Here is a 22,064-nt window from a genome sequence, read left to right on the forward strand (position 1 = left end):
TGCTTTCTGTATTTTTCGTCATGATTTTTTAAGGACTTGTGATTGGAGGGGAGGAAATATGGAATGAGTTAAATGGAGATTTGTGTAAAAAAAAAAAGGGGGGTAGACAAAAAATGAGGCTGTTTCATAAAGGACTTACAATTTACCATGGTAACATGGCTCAGCAGCCAATTAAAATCAAGGTTTCCATGGAAGCTACCTTAATGGCAAATTATTACCATAATTGTAAATATAGCCCCCCCCCCCCCCGAAGTAAATCCCAAAGGTAGAAGACTGGGGGGGGGGTGAAGCTATGACCAATTTTAGCAGCAGACTTATAATGTATGTTTCAGATATTGGATCGAAACTTCAACACCTTTTGAGTTCTCCCTAGTAAACAAAGGAAAAACCTGAAAAGATACATGAAGTAAAATAAAATCATGTTCATTGAAAGTTGGGGGAATAGTGATAATATTGTTCTCGGATATTAAGTTTTATGAAATTTAAAGCAGGTACCGCCAAGTGTTACTGGGGTATGAAATTAATATTGCCAAGTATGAGAGTAAAACATGAAAAATCTATAGGGTATCATGATAACAAGAAATGACAAAGAAAAAAATTCTATTATTGTGCCCTTTTCTTTAAGCAGGGCAGCGGATATGAGAAAGGGGATAGGCTAGGGCTTTGGGCTAGGGGGTGGTAACTTGCTACCAAAAATTCCACAAGAAAATGCTCTCTTTGAAAATTAAATTTGTCCTTTTTATTGTGAGGTATATGAATATTTTTTTTTTGGGGGGGCAATTTGATGAAACATGGTTTGCTTAGGACCTGTGTTCTTCAGTCAGGGACGGAGATCCTGGGGGCACAGTGCCCCCACTTTTTGAAGCACTAAAAATGTGTCCTTTTATGCAAGAAAAATGCCCCCTCACGGCCAACGTTTACTTTACCTCTTTCACCCGAGGAGGACCCGCTTTAGGTGTTACCAAGTGCCCTTTTCGTGAATGCTAATTTTTACCAAAAACGCCCCATATCGAATATGTTCTGTACCCCTTTCGCCTGAGGACACGTTTTGTGTTGTGCCCTTTGTCATATAAAAGTGCCAAGGTTTACCCCCCAAAATGCCCCCTCACGAATGTGTTCTGTGCCCCTTTCATCTGAGGACCCGTTTTATGTGTGAGCAATTGCCCCTTCTTGTTATTGCCCTTTCTCGTATCAGTGCCAGTTTTTTTCCCAAGAAAAGTGCCCCTCACGAATGTGTTCTGTGCCCCTTTCACCTGAGAAGGACACTTTATATGTGTTAATGAGAGGCCCCTTTGAAACAAGAAAACAATATCTTTCTTTATGTTACTACTTATGAAGGAAAAAAATTGCCTTAATTTTCATGAGTAAAGTGGGTGGGGAAGTCTCGTTTGACGTCTGAATAAAAATAAATCAGTTCGGTAAGTCGGTGACTCAAAATTTCCCCATGCCTTATTTGACCCAAGTGATTCGTGGCAAAATTTTTCTACGATTACTTCCTCTTGAAAAAACTAAATTATTTAAATGGGGAGAATTTCTAGGCCCAATGGCGGATCTACGGGGGAGGGGAGGGGTAGGGCGTTTAACCATCCCCTCCCTTGGGCTGCCTAGTAAAACAAATATAATGTGCATGATTACCAACGATGCTTATGCATGTTATGAATGTCCAGTTTTCAGGTCTGAAAATCTAAATTTTTATCTCGCTCTTATTGATTGTTAGGTTACATCAGGGGCGGCGGAACCTATTTTCGTTTGGGGGGGGGGGCAAAGCCAAAAAGGGCACTTTTATGTAAAAATTTGAATTTTGGTGCGAGCGGATATTTTCACCATGAGATTACCATCTGCGTGAAGTAGTTGTGTAGTAATTAAGTTGAGCAAAGCCCTTTGAAGTGATTTCTGATTGAGTTAGGCTTTATTTTCTTCCGAGAGGGAGCGTAGCGAGCGGTTTGAAAAATTTGCAAATCTGAAGTTGTGAAAATCGCCTTTGTTCAATCATGGCGCTAATAGGTTTGCGAGATGTTGCAAGTGCGAGTCGTGAGCTCAAAATTTTTGACATTTCATGCAATAAGACATGAAAATCAAACATTCTGAGCAGTTTTTGTCATAAAAGACGAGTATCTAACACTAGCGCGAAGTGCGCTTTGATATTTTTAATAGACTGACCAGTAAAGGTACCTGTTAAGGAGTGCATTAAGCATGTTTAGGGACTCGTGAATATGATAAATATATCGAACAATGCGAGTGCGAATTGCCAGCCGGAAATTTTTGATATTCCAACCTGAAAACTGGACATTCTAAGCAATTTTTGCAACCAAGAACAGAATGAGTACCTTATCAATAATTGATGTGAGCGCGAAGCATGGGCCAAAATATTTGATTTTCTAACCTAAAATGTACTGTTTTACTTAAAAAAGGCTGGTATTTTGAAGAAAATGCACATTTGGTTTTGAAAAGGGGCACTTTCCATTTTGAAAAGGGGTTTTTCCCGCGGGGATCTTTTTTTTTGGGGGGGGGGGGGCAAGTGCCCCCAGTTCTGCCGCCCCTGATTTAAGCCTATACCCACATTCATGATTGCAAAACATGCTTAGAATGTCCAATTTTCATGTCTGAAAATAAAAAAAATTCAGACGATCACGTTAATTATTAGATAATATCGAAGTGATTGACGTGAGTGCGATTATGTAGGCCTATTATATTATACCCATCCTGTTCATGGTTGCTTTGTATAAAACAAAATCAGCTCGGGCTTCGCGCTCGCATAAATTGTTTGAGTAGATACTCATCCTAATTATGAATGCAAAAAGTGGTTAACCTTTCCAGTTTTCAATCAGAATCTCAAAAATATTTCAGCTCGCATTATTTGATTAAAGATTATTATATTCAAGATTCACTGCAAACGGGTACTTTCGCAGGTCAGTATATTAAAACTTTCAGCTAATAGGCCTGTGGATATTATAAACAGGGCCGTAGCCAGAAGCATTGTTGGGGGTGTTCCAGCTAAGTTTGTCAAAAAATCGCGCCTACGTGCGCGCAAGACCTGGTGGGGATGTGCCCATAGTGCCCCCATGGCGTATCGTGGGTCACGGTATGGCGCGCGGGGGGGGGGGGGCACCAAGAAGCGTGCTCAATAGCTAGGCATTCTGACCTGCTAAATATATTTTAAGGACTGTGCCATTAAAAGAATATGTATCCTACTCATCTAATAACACGAGTGCGCGAAGCGCGAGCTGAAATTATAAGCGTTTTTTTTTTAATCATGATGCATACCTGTCTCACTAAACAAACCATGTGAGCGCGAAGCGCGAGCTGGAATTTTTGTACATATTGACCCCAAACGGGGACATTTTAAAGTCTATTTTTTAAGGAATTCATGAAGAGTATACATATCTCACCACAATAGAAGGGCCAAGCGCGTGCTGAGTTTTTTTTTTTCAAGAATTACACCTAAAACATGCATGAAGCCATTGTAATTATGAACATGTTATGTATCTCTCTAATCAAATATTGTGAGCGCGAAGCGCGAGCTGATTTTTTTTAATTATTATTTAGACCTGAAGAGGGGCATACTAAGGCTTTTTTGTAGAAATTTCCATGCAAAAATTGACCATACAACATAAATATATTTATATTTCACGGTAAAATAACAGTAAACATTCATTGCATGGGATTGGGAGGGGGACATGTAGTCATAAGTACAAAGGCTTGAAAAGGGACGCTCCTCAAGAAAGACTACGGCACTGAATATACATCCATATACACGTAAGTCCATATTTGAAAATTACAGTAAAAGCAGGGCCAAAATGAAAACACATCAAGCAAAACAAACCAAGCATGTCATGAAACATTAGGAAAATGTGTGTCGTGTATATTATTTAAAAGAACAATGGAAAACTCAATTGTGCCCCACCTTTGAGGAGGGAATTCAGCACCCCCACTAAAAAAATTCGTTCCCAGGGCCCTGGTACAATATCATTTACAATTTAAAAAAATAATGATTTATGGGTTGATTTTTTTTCTGGTAGCTTATTAAGTTAATAACCAAACACAATAATAGCTCCGGATAAAAATTTGTATTAAACTGTTACCTGATTTGGAAAGACGTTATCATGAACTGCCTTTTATGGTCTTCATTGCGTGTGTAGATGGCCAGAAACATCGATTACGGGGGGGGGGGTTATAATAGTAAAAGCAGGTGACTGTCCTTGTGGTCACCCCCTGGAAAAAAAAGCTAGATCCGCCCTTGAGGCCCGTTTTGATGTTATACCCTTTTTTATACATACGACAAAACTGTAATTTATAAGTTGTAATTAACTCCAGAACAATTAAACCACAAAGAAAGATTTACGACTGTAAATCTCTTAATCTTTCCTCGGTTATAACCTAAAGCATTGTTTTATATAGGCCCTATCAACTTTGTCATGTTTATATATAACAATTAGAATTCCCATTACCAGGAAACACACAGATACTTCAGACGGAAACTTGTATATCTGATGGTGAAAACGTTGCATACAATTCCCCTTTTGACATTCCTTTGAGAGAAAAGTGTCTTTTTGGCATTTTGCCTAGCTCCCTCCCCCTCGCGGCCCCAACGAAAATACAAAATGCAAGGGCCTATAAGCGGGCCTAATAAGTCTCACAAAATTTGAGGAGGCCTATACTTACGCGTTCTGTCAATTAGAATGGGAGTACCGGTATAGTTACTTTTCTTTATTTCAACATAGTTCCTTTCCCGGGGGGGGGGGGGGTATCGTTTTGTTTCCAATACTTGTTAACGGTAGGGTTTCACACGCCAATACTTGTTAAGGGGTGCATTTTCAGAATATGGAAATTACGTGCATGTTTAGGGTGCTTTTCGAGCTAGGCTAGACCCCATGGTCGCGCATGGTATCCACTCGTGAATGGAAGTGGCCCCCGGGTTCCTTTCCTTAAGAGGAGTGTCCTTTTTACATTATTGTCCCCACCCACTTTCAACAGCTCCACATCCGTCCCATGCAATATTGTGTTTTGTTTCTTACGAGTTCTCACCTATTTTCGTTTTTTTTTCAATTTATTTTTGTTACTTATTGTCCCCTTTGTTTATAATATATATGCATATTGTCAGTTATTTATAATCCTTTTTTTCTATTTTGTCTCCATTTTTAAGAATTTGAACATTTCAATCTATTCCGAATCAGCAGGTGGAATCAAATTATCTAATTAAAAAACAAACAAACTTTTTGTCAAATTGAAAATGTCCTTTCAAAATCAGAAGTAGGTCTACATATATCTAAACAGCCCCCCCCCCGTGGCAAATATACTGGGGTATCAACTTTCTCGTTTAAACCCCCTCCTTGGAAAAAAACCCAACTAGATCCCTGGCCTACCCCCCCCCCATCATTCATAGCCCATCAATCATGCGTCACCATCGTTACGCGTTACCTCAATTCATCTTCGAGAATTTATCGTTTACGTAATTATCGGCGAGCTGAAATTGACTCGGAAAATAGAGATGACATCATCGAACGTAAAAATCATTGGTAAAAATAAACAGACTACAACAACAACAATAAGTGCAAAATTGCAGGTGACATTTGATTTGGTAACGTCGTAGTATGTTTAACGAATATGAATCTTTAAAAAACCGATACAATTTTCAGAGTATTAGATGGCTGAATGTGAAGCTGTGAAACCTAAGGTAGGCCTAGGTAGAATTTAATCTTACAATGTTGATATCTACTGTGTTTTTTTGACGTGAATCACAATGAATAGTGTTGAATGGTCGAATGCATTCCCTGTGTCCCATGTATAGGTTTCGACGTTAGGGAGAAATGAGCTACATCATGTATGTAGACTACCGGCATAAATAATGTTGAACGACTTGCTTATGACTATGTGTTTACCCTTTTGATTTTGTTGTGTACCATTGTTCATTTGACTTTCAAACGAAAAATCATACTTCTCACCTGTTATCTATTGATTATTTTTAATATTTTTATTTTAATGGAAATCTAACTTGTTTTTTTTTAAGTTCATTCATGAACTTAAATGTTCAATTACTAATTTTTTAATATTTAAATTAATTTAGCTCATTAATGGAATTATTTATGGCTTTGACTTTGCCTTTATAGCAATGTAAGTATGGTGGCATGACCCTAATTTTGCGCATGGTGAAATATCTCAATAATAATATGTAATTGATATCTTGGAAAACTAAGTAGGCCTAAACTGATATCACCAAAAGAAAAAGCAACCCAAAATTACTCAGTATGGTAATTTTCTTGAAGGTAAGGTGTCATTTTGTGAAAATATTGGTAAGATATCAGCGTAATTGTGTTACATTTTCTGTCCGCTCCGAGGAAATCCGATCTTCTCGACAAGCATAAAAAATTGTCAGTTTGCATGCAGAGGACTCCAAATAAGTAAGTAAATGTGATAGGCTTTAATACCATCCAAATTTTATGGCATTATGGCATATGGCATTTTAACCTCCATCTGATATAATTATCTTACCTTTGTCTGCTTGATTTCGTTTCTAAAATTTTTAAAAGCAATCATGCGCAAATTAAGGTCACACTTTTTATGATACTTTTTCAGCCGAGCGTGCACCAGTCGATCACCATGGAATTTTGAGATCGCGATACCAGCGAAACCCTTGACCTACTTTATAATTCCGTCAAGCGAATTCGACTTTGGGATCTTGCCTTCTGTCTGGTATATATGATTTTGATTAAATTTGTGTGAACTGTGAGAAATTTTTGATTGAAAATCAACTTCATAATTATTTTATAATGTGCGCAAATTATGGTCACCCCATCATACTGACCCAAATGAGCCCATGGTGCGAAGCATGGGTGCCCAAAGCTGAACCATACGTATATGTATGTATTTGTTTTTCTCTCGAGGCAGGGGTACCAAAAACACCCCCAAATTAAAGGAAAAAAAGAAATCATGCACCTACCTCAATTCTATCGATGTTTGTCTAATGTGTTACAGGCTCCTAAGATGGATGCAGTAGCTAGACTCTGAAAAAATCAAAATAACACCGTTGTTTGTTCTCTATCTTTAAAAGATGCACATAAAATGGCAACCAATACCGATGGGTGCATGTGCTATTCTTACAAAAGTTGGTGATCGAAAGATCTGCCCGTAGCAGCTTACCCATTTGTTCGCATGATTTTAATCGTTAAGTTCCGTCATTATCAAAATTATGAATCTTTGATGTAGACTATAGTTAGTGACTAAAATTATGCATGTTGGATGAATTTTTTTTAATCTTTAGTTAGAGTCAGCCATTGGTACAGCTGATTACCGTACTTACAGCCTCTCATGTTCAATTTAATGGCTTTTTACACCAGATGAAAATGTATTGTGTACCTTAAACCTTTTTTGCATGTAGAACTGAAATGGGATAATTGTGTGTTTGTTTTTACTGCATTAAGCCTTTCATGTGTTACCATTTTTCAAAGTTAAAGTCCTTCCAAACGATAAATTGATTTGAAATTTATAAAAAGATATGAAAAGTTGTAGCTTATTACTCAAAATTTCACAATATGATGCAAAATGAGAAGTTTTATGCCAAGAAAACTGATTTTATCCAACTTTAACAATTTAATCAAATACCCCTTTTCTACAGTCTATCAATAAAATACAAAACAATTACCGTAATAATTGTGTGAGAATATTTACAGACCTTTGAAGATCACATGTAATATACATATACAGAATTTCTGAATATATTCAAATTTTATAATATTTTACATCTGAATTTGATATTTTCAGTACTTTGGTTGTTTAATTCTCCCTTTTCATTCAAATCAATTTATTGTTGGATTGATTTGGCATGGTGTTTCAAGATCATACCCTTTACATGCATGTTTTTCTTTGTACCATAGGTCCCCCACTAATCCCTGATCCTACCCTTGTAATTCCAGACCAGCTTTGATCATTAAACTTGTTGATATCAAGTCGCTTAGGATAAGTAAGTAGTAGTTTTATCGTAATTTTTTTTCTGTATCGCTCAAGATGCTTTGAAAAGGTTGTGAATTTGGCATTCAGTTTTTTCAATTTAAGAATGTTAATTTAAACAAGAAAAATAGATTTAAAAATGCTAAATCATGAAACAATATTAGATTTTTTCTTCTTGCATTTACCTGTTGTGTCAGGTGTCATGGCATGCATTGAATTAAATATGTATTGGGAACCTTTTAAGGACAAGAAACTATTGTTTTACTTTTGGTTTCCTGCAATGAGTTGCTGTTTGTTGTAAATCTCAGAGTGAACGACCAAGCAATAGAAACGTGTAGAGAGAATTACATCTAAATGCAACTCGATATTTCAATCAGAATTAAATTCAGAAAATCCCAGTTCAGAAAATGGAAGTATATGCTTTTGTTTATGTCAGTGCATGAATTGTTTGTATAGATTTTATTTAGTATGTTGTACATATATACTTGTGTAGCCACTAGCCAGACAATTTGGTGTGGGTCAAAATGCAAACTATATGCGTTTCTGCATAAGCCTTTGAAAAATGCATGCATCTTAGTATTGACTGGTCATCAGAAGTGCTCTCAACATCCATGCAATAATAATTACCCCTTTTTATTCCCTGTGCATGTGCTATTCCTCCACATTTCACATAATTGTTCTTAAGAGGGGGTCATTTGCATTCTATCTTGTTCCCTATATTGGTCTTGTAATGAGGACAATGAGGAAAGGAAACAAATTGAAGGAAGCATAAAACTGACTTCAGATATAAATGAAAAGCTATCATGAAAGAACATGACTGAAAAGAAGCTTCACTGGAATATTACACATTTGATACATGTAGAGTTTTGTTGTTCTTTGAAAATAGCTCAATATTCAAGCCAAGGGAGTATACTAACATCCTGAACACAAGGGAGTATACACATTGGCGGCGAAGCAGAGGATTATCTTTTGTGTTTGGGGGGGGGATGGCTATTGTTGCGTCCCCCCAAAAAACAAAAGATAATCCTCTGCTCCGCCGCCTGTGAGTATACATGTATTTATAATATCATAAACGTATAAATGTAGTTGGTATTGTGTTTAAGTGATACTGATAATACATGTACCACCATATTTTCGTACCGTTAAATGGTTAGAAAACAAGGCCAAAAAAAACCCACTTAACACTATAAATCGTATCAGAATTTCACTCATATGGGAGTTTCTACCAAGAAAGATAATTTTTATTTACCTTTTATCCATAATCCTGAACATTTTCCAGTCTAAGAAACCCCGCAAGACTTACAAGGAGGAGGAGGAGGAAGAATCACCAAGGAGGAGTGAGACCCACTCCACACCCACCAAGATGCCTTTCTTTAAGAAAAAACCTACAGAACCAAAACAAAACAAAGATGTCTGGGAGGTGGAGGTGATGATGCACAAACAGAGTGATGAAGCTAGAAAGCGAATGGAGCACTGCCAGTTCTTGGTGAGTATAGTGTTGCCAATTTGGGGATCTTGCTTTCGTTGCTTGTTTAATCAAAATCCACCAGAATCAAACAAACACATTACGTTTTAAAGGTGGAGGTGATGATGCACAAGCAGTATGATAAAACTAGAAAGAAAGTATGTTGAGCATTGTAATTTCTTGAGTAAAATGTTGCCAATTTTGTGATCTAGGTACCGTGGCATAAAAACTTGTTATTGAATTAAATTTTGCCATATTAGAATGGTAAGTGCCATGGTAACTTGGCCTAGTAGCCAATTAAAAGTTAAGGTATAGGAAAGCTTTCAGGGGCAGAAAATTAACTTCACCTGGAGCAATCCTAGAGTCTATCATTTTAGCTTTTACCTGTCCAACCCCTCCCCCTATATCCTACATATAGGTCTTGGTTCACCAATTTCTGACGTTATTTTTTTAACTTGTGCAATTGAATAACCTAATCCATATTTTTGTACATCTGGCTGCCTTTTTTTCTCCCTTGCAGTAAATTGCTCAAGCCGTGGTGATCTGAGAGCATGACAATGAGGCCATTCTCATTACGCTTTCTAAAACTAGTTTACTGGAAACTGGTTCAGGAAATCAGTTTGGAAGATCGCTTGATCACACGAAAGTGGTTTTCAAAATCACTTCACGTATAAGCGATCTTGTTGCTATGGAAATGCTCTCAGTGGGGTGACACGTTTCGCGCAAAATTCAAAATGGCAGCGTAGGCATTCTACACCTGTCATGTGGAGTAGCGCGCTCAAAATGTGTGAAGATCGCTTCCCGAAGAATGGTTGTGTCCTCACTTACGCTAAAACCCATTTAATGAGGCAAAGCGACCTTGAAAACTACATCGCAAGTTGTTTTTTTGAACCGGTTTGGAAGATCGCTTCCAAGATCGCTTTCACTGTCCTCACTACACGTTGAACTAGGTTCCACTATTTCCAGTAAACTAGTTTTAGGAAGGTAGTGAGAACGGTGTCAATGTTTCACATGAACTGGAAAGTTAACGGAGACATACCATTTCAGGCAGCTCTCAGAAATTGGGAGGATGGTGGATGTGTATGCTTTATGGAATCATAAATATCTTTTCTTGCATTATTTTAGTTGCTTTTCAGTTAGTAGCTGTTACTAAGCCTGATTGTTTACTGTGACTGCCAATTACAGCTCGTCGTTAAGCGTCCATTCATTGTCTCTTTTGGTTCTATTATATATTGTTTCATTGTCACATTCTGTTTACTCATGCGATTATACTATGATGAGTGCATATATTTTGAAAAGTATGTCTGTTTTTAAGGCTATTTTACAATTTCTTTGATTCGTTATATTGTTACAGGCTCAAGCTTCCCCGGAACCTGACTATGATTTATCAAAATGTGAACTTACAGAGGTAAATCAGAGTTATTATTATTATTATAGTTGTTGTTATTAATTATAGATACTTCGCTTTTCGCATTTGGCCAAAATTGATTGCAATGATTTGAATTTTGTTCTTTAGGATCTAAAAACTGTAAATTGCTGTTAAAGGATTGATTATATTTCCATGTAATGTATGAGGTACTTAATATATGAGATGGAAAGTCACTGACTGACCTACATTTACATGTGAATAGGTTGGATGTATCTAAATTCAGATATTATACTGTAGAGCCTGGTCATTTAGTGTTATGTAGACAAACATATATTAATAGACCTGTCCCACCCCTATCCTAAAATTGTAGAAAAAATAAGTCACTACATGATAAGCAATCAAGAATCTACAAAATTGTTATGCAAATAATAGTATAAAACTTGTGGTTGAAGGATTATTGCATACAAGCTCCTGAACACCCCCCCCCCAAAAAAAGAATTAGACAACTTTAGCTTATTATTTCCAATACACATACTCCTAAATATATAGAGTTATTAGAGTGTCAATTTCTAGTTGCAAACCAACCAAAAAACATCAATTGATCAAATCATCGAAAGGTCTTGAATGCAAGACTAATTAGAAACAGTGCAAATCAAGTTCACATTCATCATGTCAAATGAACTTTAAGGAGCTCAATTACGTTTGTTTCCTACTTGTACATGGGTCATCTGTAATCCATTACTGCTCTTTGTTGATTAATGACTGACATAATGCATCACGTAGGTGTGTTCACATTAGATTTTGAAACGTCTGATCGTAATTCCATTTTCTATAAATTTCTAGGGTGGGATTGTCATTCTAAGTGCAATGATACACATGCATTGTAAATTTTCTTTTTTTTATGCTGTGATGTACATGTACAATTGTTAATTGAATGGAATACAATTTATAGGTTGATAGAAAATGGGAAAATAGGATTACTAGGATATGTGTAGATTCTTTGTTGAGAGCAATTCAGATATTTCCTCTCTTTTATTTTAACATTTGATGTTTTTAAGGCTTCTCTAGGGGAAAGGATTAAAAGCTCACATAAAGTTTGTCTACTTTTTAGCAACAGATTTATCAATTGTCTTCAATGTGAATAATCAAGAATGATGTTAGCCTGAATAATTTAGAGAGTTAATCATTTCCAACATTTAATAAACATATCTTTGTCCCTACTACTCATTATTTAGAGTAAATAATTCAATTAACAGGTATTCTATTCAATCAAAATAATTTATTATTCAAATGCAATGGTAATTCCTAATTCCGTGTGATTAAGTTTCTGACCTTGTTTGCGCTGCTTGTGAACGCATTGATATCATGTAAATTCATGGTGTGTGAACGAACCTTAGAGATGTTGCTCATTGTTTAGATTGACGTGTGACATGCTTAGCATTCTAGACTGCAACTTGAGTTGGGATGTATCTACCTCCCTCCATCATCTCTCTACCGGATACCCTGTTTTGGAAGACTCCATTTAGATCTTGGGGAGGAGTGAGAGTATGAAAACATTGAATGATTCACAAATTACCAAAATTACCGAAATTTTTAATGAAACCATAGTATTATGCAAAGCCATAAATTACTTGCAAGTGCAAAAATTTCTAAGATTATATTTGAGTCATGATTCTTTCGATTGTAATTAGAAGGATGTCATGAAGGACCTCTTGCTGTCCCCTTTGCTGAAAATGGAATGATCCTGTGTGATGTGAGTTATGGTATCCAAATGAGTCTTCTTCATCCCTAACCGGTGAACTAGATCTCACGAATGTATCATTGTGGGTTGGTAGTCACATACAGAAAATGAATTTATCTGATATTCTCCGGATTTTTTACCCTTTTTATTTTTATTTTTGTAAAATTGCCTATCATATTTAGGTGCCAGCAGGGACATTTTCTCAGTGCAAGGTTTTTAGAAAAGAGGTAAGTAGTATTTGAGGATTCTTCAGCATTTTATTATTTTATATCACAGCTTAAGCATGTCTACCCTGATCAGATGCTCCAGCATTCAAGGAATTCTTCCTCGGACTATTAAGGATTATGGAAGAATGAAAATGGTTTTATTATGCATGAAAAGTTAAACTTTAAAGGGGTGGTCCAGGCTGAAAATATTTATATCTTAATACACAGAGTAGAATTCACTGAGGAAAACGCTGAAAATTTCATCAAAATCGGATAACAATTAATAAAGTTATTGAAGTTCAAAGTTTAGCAATATTTTGTGAAAACAGTTGTCATGAATATTCATTATGCGAGCTGATGATGTCACATCTCCACTTTCTGTTTTCTTTAATGTTATTATATAAAATCATATTTTTTTCATTATTTCATACTTGTGTGAATAATATGTCTCCCTTATAATGAAATAAGTTGCAGCAATAAATATCTAATGCACTAAATCAGTTGTCGATCCAATTTTTCTAGTTCTTGGAGGAATACATTTGAATAAACCTATTTTCATATAATAAAATACAAAAGAACAAGTGGAGATGTGACATCATCAGCCAACCTAATGAATATTCATGACGACTGTTTTTACAAAATATTAGTAAACTTTAGAATTCAATAACTTTGCTATTTGTTGTCCAATTTTGACGAAATTTTCAGCATTTTGCTCAGTGAATTCTACTCTATTTATTAAGCTATAAATACTTTCAACCTGGACCACCCCTTTAATAGTTAAATTATAATGCCATTACTCACTAAACCCATACTTGCCATTCCATTAGAAATTTATGGTTGAAGAGACGAGGTATGATCTCAATGTCTGATCCAGGGCAAGGACGACTGCAACAGACTTATTTGATCTATGGCATCGTCCCATCAGAATTTTGGACCCCTCTATAAATATTAGAATGTATTGGATTTCACTACAGGTTTTATACTGTAGTGTACTCACATCAGTACAGTTTCTATTTGCTAGGTGTATTTTCTCTTTTAGCCATTGATGGTCAAAGATTTCTACCTTCACATACAGATATCTTTGGTCATTTCTAGCATAAAATTGTCAGTGATTTTACGAACAGGCTCAACATAATTTTTTGTCAAATTTTCTTAATTTATTTTTTTGCATATTCTGAAAGCCTGTGATTCACTCTATTGAATGCCAAATTTCATATCGAAATTTGTATTATTTAAAGAATAAGAGCATATTTAAATTTCTTACGAACTGGCTCAACCCCCTCCTTTGATTTTAGAACTAGCACAAACCATACTCTGTGTACTAGAAAGTATCTAGAATGCGCGCACAAGTCGAAGACCCAACCTAGATGCTGCGCGTACATGTATGTGGTTTGCACAGCGTTTGTTCCTCTAAAAATCATGTGCGTGGCATGAATGATTTTACAAACTGGCTCAAACCGTGGTTTCTGCAGATAAAAAGCAGTGCGCATTGTGTGCATGATTTTACGAAGTGACTCAAACCCCGGATTTGGTAAAAATTTGCAGCTTCTGAAATGCATACATGTGCTTTATTTCAAATCTTGAAAGAATGTATACGAATTGTGAAAAAAATTATATTACAAGAGAATAGAATGTATTCTTTAAATTGATCTAAATAATTGATTTGGTTATGAGTGTCTGAAAAACATCCAAACTTTAAATGCGATTATCTCGAAATCATGTTCTGGAGACCAGCCGTGGTTTGAGCCATTCAGTAAAATCACTGACACCCACTTTGTCTGCTTTCTCTTTGATCTCATATACCACATGGTATATGGTTTAATCCCTACTGGTCCGTATTCTGAAGTCGGGTTTAACTTAAACTCAGGTTTAAAGTTTTGGTTTAAGTATGGGAAGCCAAAAGTATCAAATTTTTTATTAAGTTGTATGTTTCTTATGTTTACTGTGCTCTTTCCTGATTCATCGATGGTGAAAACATTAATCTTTTTATACTTCCTAGACAATAACAGATATGAATAATTTGAGAGCGAAATGAGCTGAAGTATGGTATCTCTACTGTTAGTGATTTATGAAACAATTGGCTCTCCATACTTAAACCACAACTTTAAACCTGAGTTTAAGTTAAACCCTACTTTAGGATATGGGCCAGTGTGTCTACAACTATTTGGTCTTATTTCCATTTGAGCTATCCTATTTCATTTGATATCCAATATATTAGAAAATGGAAAGCAAGGGCCTCTAGTGCACATGAATGTTGTTTGTGAACCAAATTTGTATTTGACAAAGTGCAAAATGATATGTAGAAAGGGGTAGGAAAAATTATAGCATTTGAGTACTTGACCAAATATCAGGAAGATCAAATGATGGTTGGAGCAAACAGCACATAGTCTATATTGATAGTAAACCAAGTGGGTTTAGCCATGATGGTGTTTATAGATGATCTGAGGATTAGACCATCTGTTAGTAGACCAAGTGGATACAATCAGTTGTATGTGTTCTTTTTAGCAAGTTCTGGACCCCGTCTTAGAAAGAGTTGCAATTCATCTGATCGATCGCAACTATGGACGGCCAGCAATGTCAACATCTATTATGCATGTTTGTTCAAAATATTTTCTAGCTATGATGTCCATGTATATTCTTGCATCCATCATTGTCTTGAAACTTCACTGTGCTTCTCTTTTTAACAAAGGACATTTTGCAAATTTCATGTAGAAAAAATTATGACACTGATGGATTTTCATAGAGTTACGATTGATTGGATCAATCGTAACTCTTTGTAAGACGGGGCCCTGGACTCCTCTATGGCAACATGAAATGCATTGTGTTATTATGAATTGCTATGAATAACAGGACGTTATCCTAAGCATTGTCAGAGAACAGTAGGAGTTAACCATTTGTTCTTTATATCTCTATTAGGTTTTGATTATGAGTGATAATCTACTTTCTTCATTGAATGGCGGAGGCAACATCAAGGATCTATCATTACTCAGGGTAGATATGCTTTGTCATATATTTCCCAAGTTATTCTCATTGCAGGGCTGTGCTTCTTTGAGCACATTCAGGTGTCCCATCCAAAAGCAAAGCCGCCAATGGTTATGGAAAAAATTAGTATTTGCCACAAAAACATGACAGAAATGTGATTTACTATAAAGCGTTAAAAAGTATGGATTTGTGGGAAAATGCAGAGAAGAATAAAAGAGGGGCAAAAGAGCCTATAGGAATATGTAAGACATTGTATGTAAACCCGCAGGCCTACATGTACACACAGGATGAAGCAATCTAGAATATATTATGGTCAGAGAAGTATGCTACTGTTAACATGTAGCTTCTAGAGCAAAGTAGTTGTGCATTCTTGCTGCATGTAAATGATTGATGAATAATGAAGGGGAAAAAAAGGTTTTTAAAAGAGAAGGCTCATGAATTTATGTTGTAGCCAAAGTAACATGTGAGAATTTAGAAACTCAGTGACAAAAGCAAGCATTCATTGTTAGATCCTTTCTCAGAAAATGCATTAAATTATGTATAGATAATGCATGAAATCTGCATATAGATTGGTTACAGACCACAAAGTCAACACTACATTTGTCAATTTTGATCACAGTGTTCACACCTATCTCAAGGAATATTTTGCATTATTATAATAATCACTTTTGCATGTTTTGATGGAATTCCTTTCATCCTCAGGTTCTTGATTTGAGGAACAACCGATTCCCACAGTTACCCGATGGACTAACTGAGCTAGGACAACTACAAGTCCTGGATGTCACTGACAATAAACTCAAACAGCTACCAAAGAATATCGGCAAGCTACAGGCACTACAGACACTTAATGCAAGAGGTAAAGATAAACCAACGATGGGGTTTTCATAGAATCTTTCTGTTTTACTCCAGATACTCTGATTTGCAGGTAGATTTGATTAAAGCGTTGCTTAACAGTTAACGTTGTTTGACTTTGACTCTGAGCTGTAATGGTTAGGTGCCTGATAAAAAGTAAAAGCTGCATATTTTGCGCTGGAATCCTGTAAGCAGCCTTTCATTACTGATTCTCAAACTTCATTATGGACCAACCAGTGGGTAATGCAGAAAAGCTGCTATGAAAAGATGCATAGTGCCTTCATACTAGTGGATTTCTTCTAGAGGATGGGGTGCAGACTTTGACAAGGATCGTTACCTTTGATTTTAATACATTGTAAAACTGAAGCTTAAATAAAAACAAATCATTATCTATTGCTTGGAAAAAAAGGAAAGAAAATGTGCAAATGATCGGAAAAATTGTCTCAATTTCATCCCATGCACTGTCCATGTCACTGTCTATTTTATTCTGAATTGATGCACAGATGTCACGCATTCCCCCTAGACTTGTGTGTTAAAATGGCACTTTTGAAAAATTCATAAAAAATAAATGTGAAATTAGAGAGTGGAATGTTTACTACCATTGGATAGGATATATATCTGACATTCCATATCTTACCAGGAAAGGGTACCGTAGCCAGCTCATTTAAAAAATAAATCGCCATTTATGAAGATAACTATGAATTGATCAAATTCATCAACTGAAACAGTAAAATAGCCCTAATTCTTCCGCCAGTTAAAAAATAGTTCCGAGTCACTTATTTATCTTCCCAATCTGGGCGAAGGAAGTTCAGCAGTTACCATCCCAAGAATCAGTGTAAGATTTTCAATCATAATCATGCACTTTTGTCAGTCAGCTATATCAAATTAAAAAAAAAAGATTGAATGAGTTGGGTCGAATGAATATCTTATGCCTTCCTGTTGTAATCATGCTCATGCAACCTACAATATTTTGATTTGTCTGGTTTCAAATTGTGGAACAGTTTGCGAGCCCATCTACGGTCTAGTACATCAGTCGAATCAGTTGAAATAAATACTAAAACATCTCTATTTTTGTTGAAGTGTAAATTTGGTGAGTTGTATATGTAAAGCGCATGAAGCAGTTTAATTGATGTTGCTGTATGAGCGCCAGTGTATTATTATTATTATATATTTTTGTTTAATTTCTTTTATTGAAAGGTAATTCTTTGAAGGAGCTTCCGGAGAGTATGTGCCAGATGAAGTCATTAAGAACCCTAGATATTTCACATAATCAAGTTAGATCATTACCAAGGAAATTCTGCAATATCAAGACACTAGAGGTCAGTGTAACTCTTTGATATATTTTAATAGTCGAGTGTCATTGAGTTGAGTTTATAGGGATGGTCCAGGCTGGATTTATTTATATCTCAATAAATTGAGTAAAATTCACAAAGCAAAATGCTGAAAATTTGATCAAATTTGGATAACAAATAACAAAGTTATTGAATCTTAAAGATTTGCATTATTCTGGTGAAATGGTTCTAGGCATGTCATAAATATTCATTAGGTGGGCTGATGATGTCATATCCCCACTTGTTCTTTTGTATTTTATTATATGAAATAAGGTTTATTCCAATTGTTTTATCAAGAATAAAAACAATTGGATTGACAACTGATAAAGTGCATTAGTTATTCATTATTTATTATTTATTTTCATTTACACATGTATGAAAAAATTAAACATGATTTCATGTAATAACAAGAATAATAAGAAAAGATAAAGTGGGGATGTGACATCATCAGCCGTCCTAATGAATATTCATGATGATGTCCATAACTGTTTTCACAAAATATTGACAAAATTCAAATTTCAATAACTTTGTTATTTGTTATCCGATTTTGATGAAATTTTCAGCATTTTGCTCTGTGAATTTTACTCTATTTAAATATTTTCAGACTGGATCATTCCTTTAAGTCAAGTAGATTTGAGTTTCGTTGTGTTGGGTGAGGTGAGGTGAACTGAAGTTCAAATTAGTTTCATTTGATGTAGTTACAGTGTAATTTAGTCCATATCCTCTAAAAACATATATATAGAGTTTTGTAGATGGTGCAAGGTCACAATGCCAGTGATAAACATTTTGTTTTATGATTGCATATACATGTACTATCTCTCAGAGATTATTCCATTTAACACATATTTTAATTACAATGTTCATCCTTCCTTACAAATTGAAAAATGGTGACATCGCTATTCATTTGTCATCTATTCATAACTATGCTAAGTTTGCTGATTTTTTCTTGTCAGATTGTAGTGATGAATGGTTTATAATGTTACAGAATATTCCTTTTGTTTTTTGTAATGAATGCAACTTATATTTTATCCCGAAACAGCTCTTTTCATATGTGTGCGTATCAATTTATAAATGAATATTCAAGGGATGGTACTCATACTTCAATAATATATTTCACAGAATAGAAAAATATTATTTTTTGATTCTCTAGAAATGATATTTGTGTAAACATGACTATTTTATTTGCTTACATACCACATACATATATATATATATATATGTATGTATATATATATATATATATATTACCCATGTTTATTAAATCCCTTTCTTAACAGAGCTTAACATTGGATGTAGTTCACATGACCTACCCATCACCTGATATATGTCAAGATGGAACAGAAAATATTATGAAATATATGTGTGCAGGTGAGTAGTTCGGGTACAATTTTTGTCTCATCTGCATAGGAGAACATTGAAATCTTAACCAAAGGTCAAGTTTTGAAATGACATCATAACTTAGAAAGTGTATGGACCTAGTTCCTTAAACTTAGACATAAGCTTAATCAGTTATTATTTAACATTCTGTATGAGTTTCAGGTCACATGACCTAGGTCAAAGGTCATTTAAGGTCAATGAACTTTTTCCATGTTGGGGGTAATTGTTGAATTGCCGTCATAACTTTGAAAGAATAGGTGCTATAGAAATGTATGTATTATTATCATAAATTATATAGTTAATGAAATGTAGATATAGATGTTGTCAGGATTTGATAAGAATTATAGAAAGAAAGAAAATCACCAGTCGTTTGTAACATACAAAACTGTTTTATAAAATGTCCCCCAGGTGATGTGCCTTTCTTATAAGTATCAAAACACCCAGATGGTTCTGTCTAAACACATGTAGTAATTTTCCCTATTTGCTTTTGCTTTGTAATATAGTTTTCTTATCTGTGTCCAAATATAGAAAATGGTATTGAGTACTCCCCACCGTCTAAACACCTCTTACCGGTGTTGAACACATACACAAGTGCTTCAGAAACATCAGTTTCCGCTCTACAAGCCTTGCAGCATGAAGAGGATCAACTGAACAGCTCTGTTCTTAAATACGAGACCAAGAAAGTAAGTATATTGCAAATGATGACTGGAATATCAATATAATGACATTCTTTGAACCAAGTCGCCAAGAAACATAAATAGAAAAATATACACAATATTGTTTGGGTAGTTGATTTACTATCTTATTTTTTTAAATATTATTTTCTATAAATGTTGTCAAACATTTTATGAAAAAATTTGGGTCTTGTCAACAAAAATGGTAGACCATGGAGGTACATAGAATTCATCAACATTTGCCTTCTAGAGAATATGACAGACAAAAAGGAGGTTATCAACTCCAAAAACAGTCAATATTTTGTTTTTATTTTTCAAAAGGTGGCCATGCAAGCCTGTAGCTTGTATGGTCTTAACTAGAGGTATGAATTCTTTTTAGGGAACAGTAGCTTAAAAGTAGAATGATTGCCTAGATACTGGGTAACCTCAGTTTGAAATCAAATCAAAGCACCTTTGCCCTATGTTGAGGCATCAAGGTGTCATTGATTACTTGAAATGGACTTTAAGAAGCTATTTGTCCATTGGTCACTCATGTGGGTCTCAAAGAACTTGGCTAGTATTACTGGCCAGTATGCCCTCTTCCTTGTTGATCAAATCAAGTCCGTTGAAAGTGCGCTTCTTTCATCTGGTCATTGTGCCCTTTTATCATAAATGTCATTTTGAATAATTCAGAACATGCCTTTTTATCAATGGCCTTGCTGCTCCTTTGTCTGGCCTGGGTGCCCTCTCCTAGTTGGCCTGATTAAGAACTTCCCCTCACCAAAGTGGCCTTGCCCTTCAAAAATTTGATTCTGTGGCCTGCTTCATGTACGCATTGATTCCTCTTAAAATGAATGCTGGATGAACTCATTTCAAAATGAGTTCATCCAGTTTCCAATGAAATCACCACCTTATTGTCTTTATGTGTAAATAAGACATATGTGCCAAAGGATTCTGGAAGAAATTGTGTGATTGCTGAGAATTGAGCAAGATCAGACAGCATGACATTTCAAGAAGATGTCAGGCCTCCATCTTACAAAGAGTTACACAATTGATCCGATCAATCTCAAGTATATGGAAATCCATCAATGTCGTATTTTTTTCTTTTGGAAATTTACTCAATGTCCTTTGAAAACAAAGAGAAAATACTGCATTGTCAAGAAAACAGAGAATGTATGAATATATGTCATTTCTAGAAAATATTCTGAACAAACATGTATTTTAGATGTTGACGTTTTTGGCTTTCCATAGGTGCGATTGATCGGATCAATGGCAACTCTTTGTAAAACAGGCCCCTGGTCTTTTTCTGAGCAGTAATACACTGTCCCACATGTGCTTATCTGTGTTGGCGATCTTCAGTGTGACCATTTTGTCAGTGTAGATTTCATGCTTTCACAAAGTTATGTAACTGTTCCATACCTAGATCTAGGATGATACTGGGACAATGAACCTTAGTTTTACAGACTTCTCATGAAAACAGTGTTTACTGCTATTACTTTCATTTATCTCAAGTAAAATAAGCTACCTCACATATTGCCCTGCTCCTCCAACTCTACATCTGCTTTTCTCTGTTTGTATTCCTGCACAGAACCAGAAGCAGAATGACTTTGCCAGGTTGGAACAGGAACTAGCCCAGTTAGAGGCCCAGCAGGCCCAAATTGCCGAGTCCTCAAACAGGAACAGGGCTCTCTTATTACAATCGTTAGCAAGGGTAAGTGTCATTCTTCACTTTGTACTACATGTATTTTAATGTTTTCACCTGACTATCATCAAGTTGGAGGGGTCAGATATAAGAAGTTTCAATGGCATTATTAAGTTTTGATAAGGCAAAGCTTAACGGTAAATGCCAGTTGTGGTAATGATATCAAAATGAGTTCGTACAGAATCGAATGAAATGACCACCAAAGTGTCTGTTTGTATAAATATGAAGTATGTGATAAAGGATTCTGGAAGAAATTGTGTAATTGCTGAGAAATTAGTAAATAAGCACAGGATTTGGGTCAAGCATTGGGCCGACATTCAAAGCAATAATAATACACTCCCACGTGCGCTTATCTGTGTTGGTGATCTTCAGTATGAACATTTTTCAGCGTAGATTTCAAGATTTCACAAAGTTCAGTTTATGTAACTGTACCAGGTCTAGA

General features: G+C 35.5%; 1 protein-coding gene across 6 annotated transcripts in view; it reads left to right on the forward strand.

The window, feature by feature from the left end:
* The first annotated feature begins 5,424 nt into the window (after nt 1-5,424).
* Nucleotides 5,425-22,064, forward strand: part of LOC121428656 (E3 ubiquitin-protein ligase LRSAM1-like) — a 32,526-nt gene continuing 15,886 nt past the window's right edge. The window contains exons 1-12 of one of the 6 annotated variants that reach the window (XM_041625432.1): nt 5,426-5,674; nt 6,574-6,690; nt 7,872-7,957; nt 9,224-9,430; nt 10,764-10,817; nt 12,702-12,746; nt 15,642-15,716; nt 16,410-16,563; nt 17,757-17,878; nt 19,168-19,258; nt 19,796-19,950; nt 21,509-21,631. In XM_041625432.1, the coding sequence (XP_041481366.1) occupies nt 9,308-9,430; nt 10,764-10,817; nt 12,702-12,746; nt 15,642-15,716; nt 16,410-16,563; nt 17,757-17,878; nt 19,168-19,258; nt 19,796-19,950; nt 21,509-21,631 (942 nt within the window). In that variant the 5' untranslated portion in view covers nt 5,426-5,674; nt 6,574-6,690; nt 7,872-7,957; nt 9,224-9,307. Of the gene's footprint in view, nt 5,675-6,573; nt 6,691-7,871; nt 7,958-9,223; nt 9,431-10,763; nt 10,818-12,701; nt 12,747-15,641; nt 15,717-16,409; nt 16,564-17,756; nt 17,879-19,167; nt 19,259-19,795; nt 19,951-21,508; nt 21,632-22,064 lie in introns of all 6 variants that reach the window. The other 5 variants (XM_041625434.1, XM_041625437.1, XM_041625433.1 and 2 more) reach the window with 5 other exon arrangements.

This window comes from Lytechinus variegatus, chromosome 15 (assembly GCF_018143015.1).
Source record: "Lytechinus variegatus isolate NC3 chromosome 15, Lvar_3.0, whole genome shotgun sequence".
NCBI lineage: Eukaryota > Metazoa > Echinodermata > Echinoidea > Temnopleuroida > Toxopneustidae > Lytechinus > Lytechinus variegatus.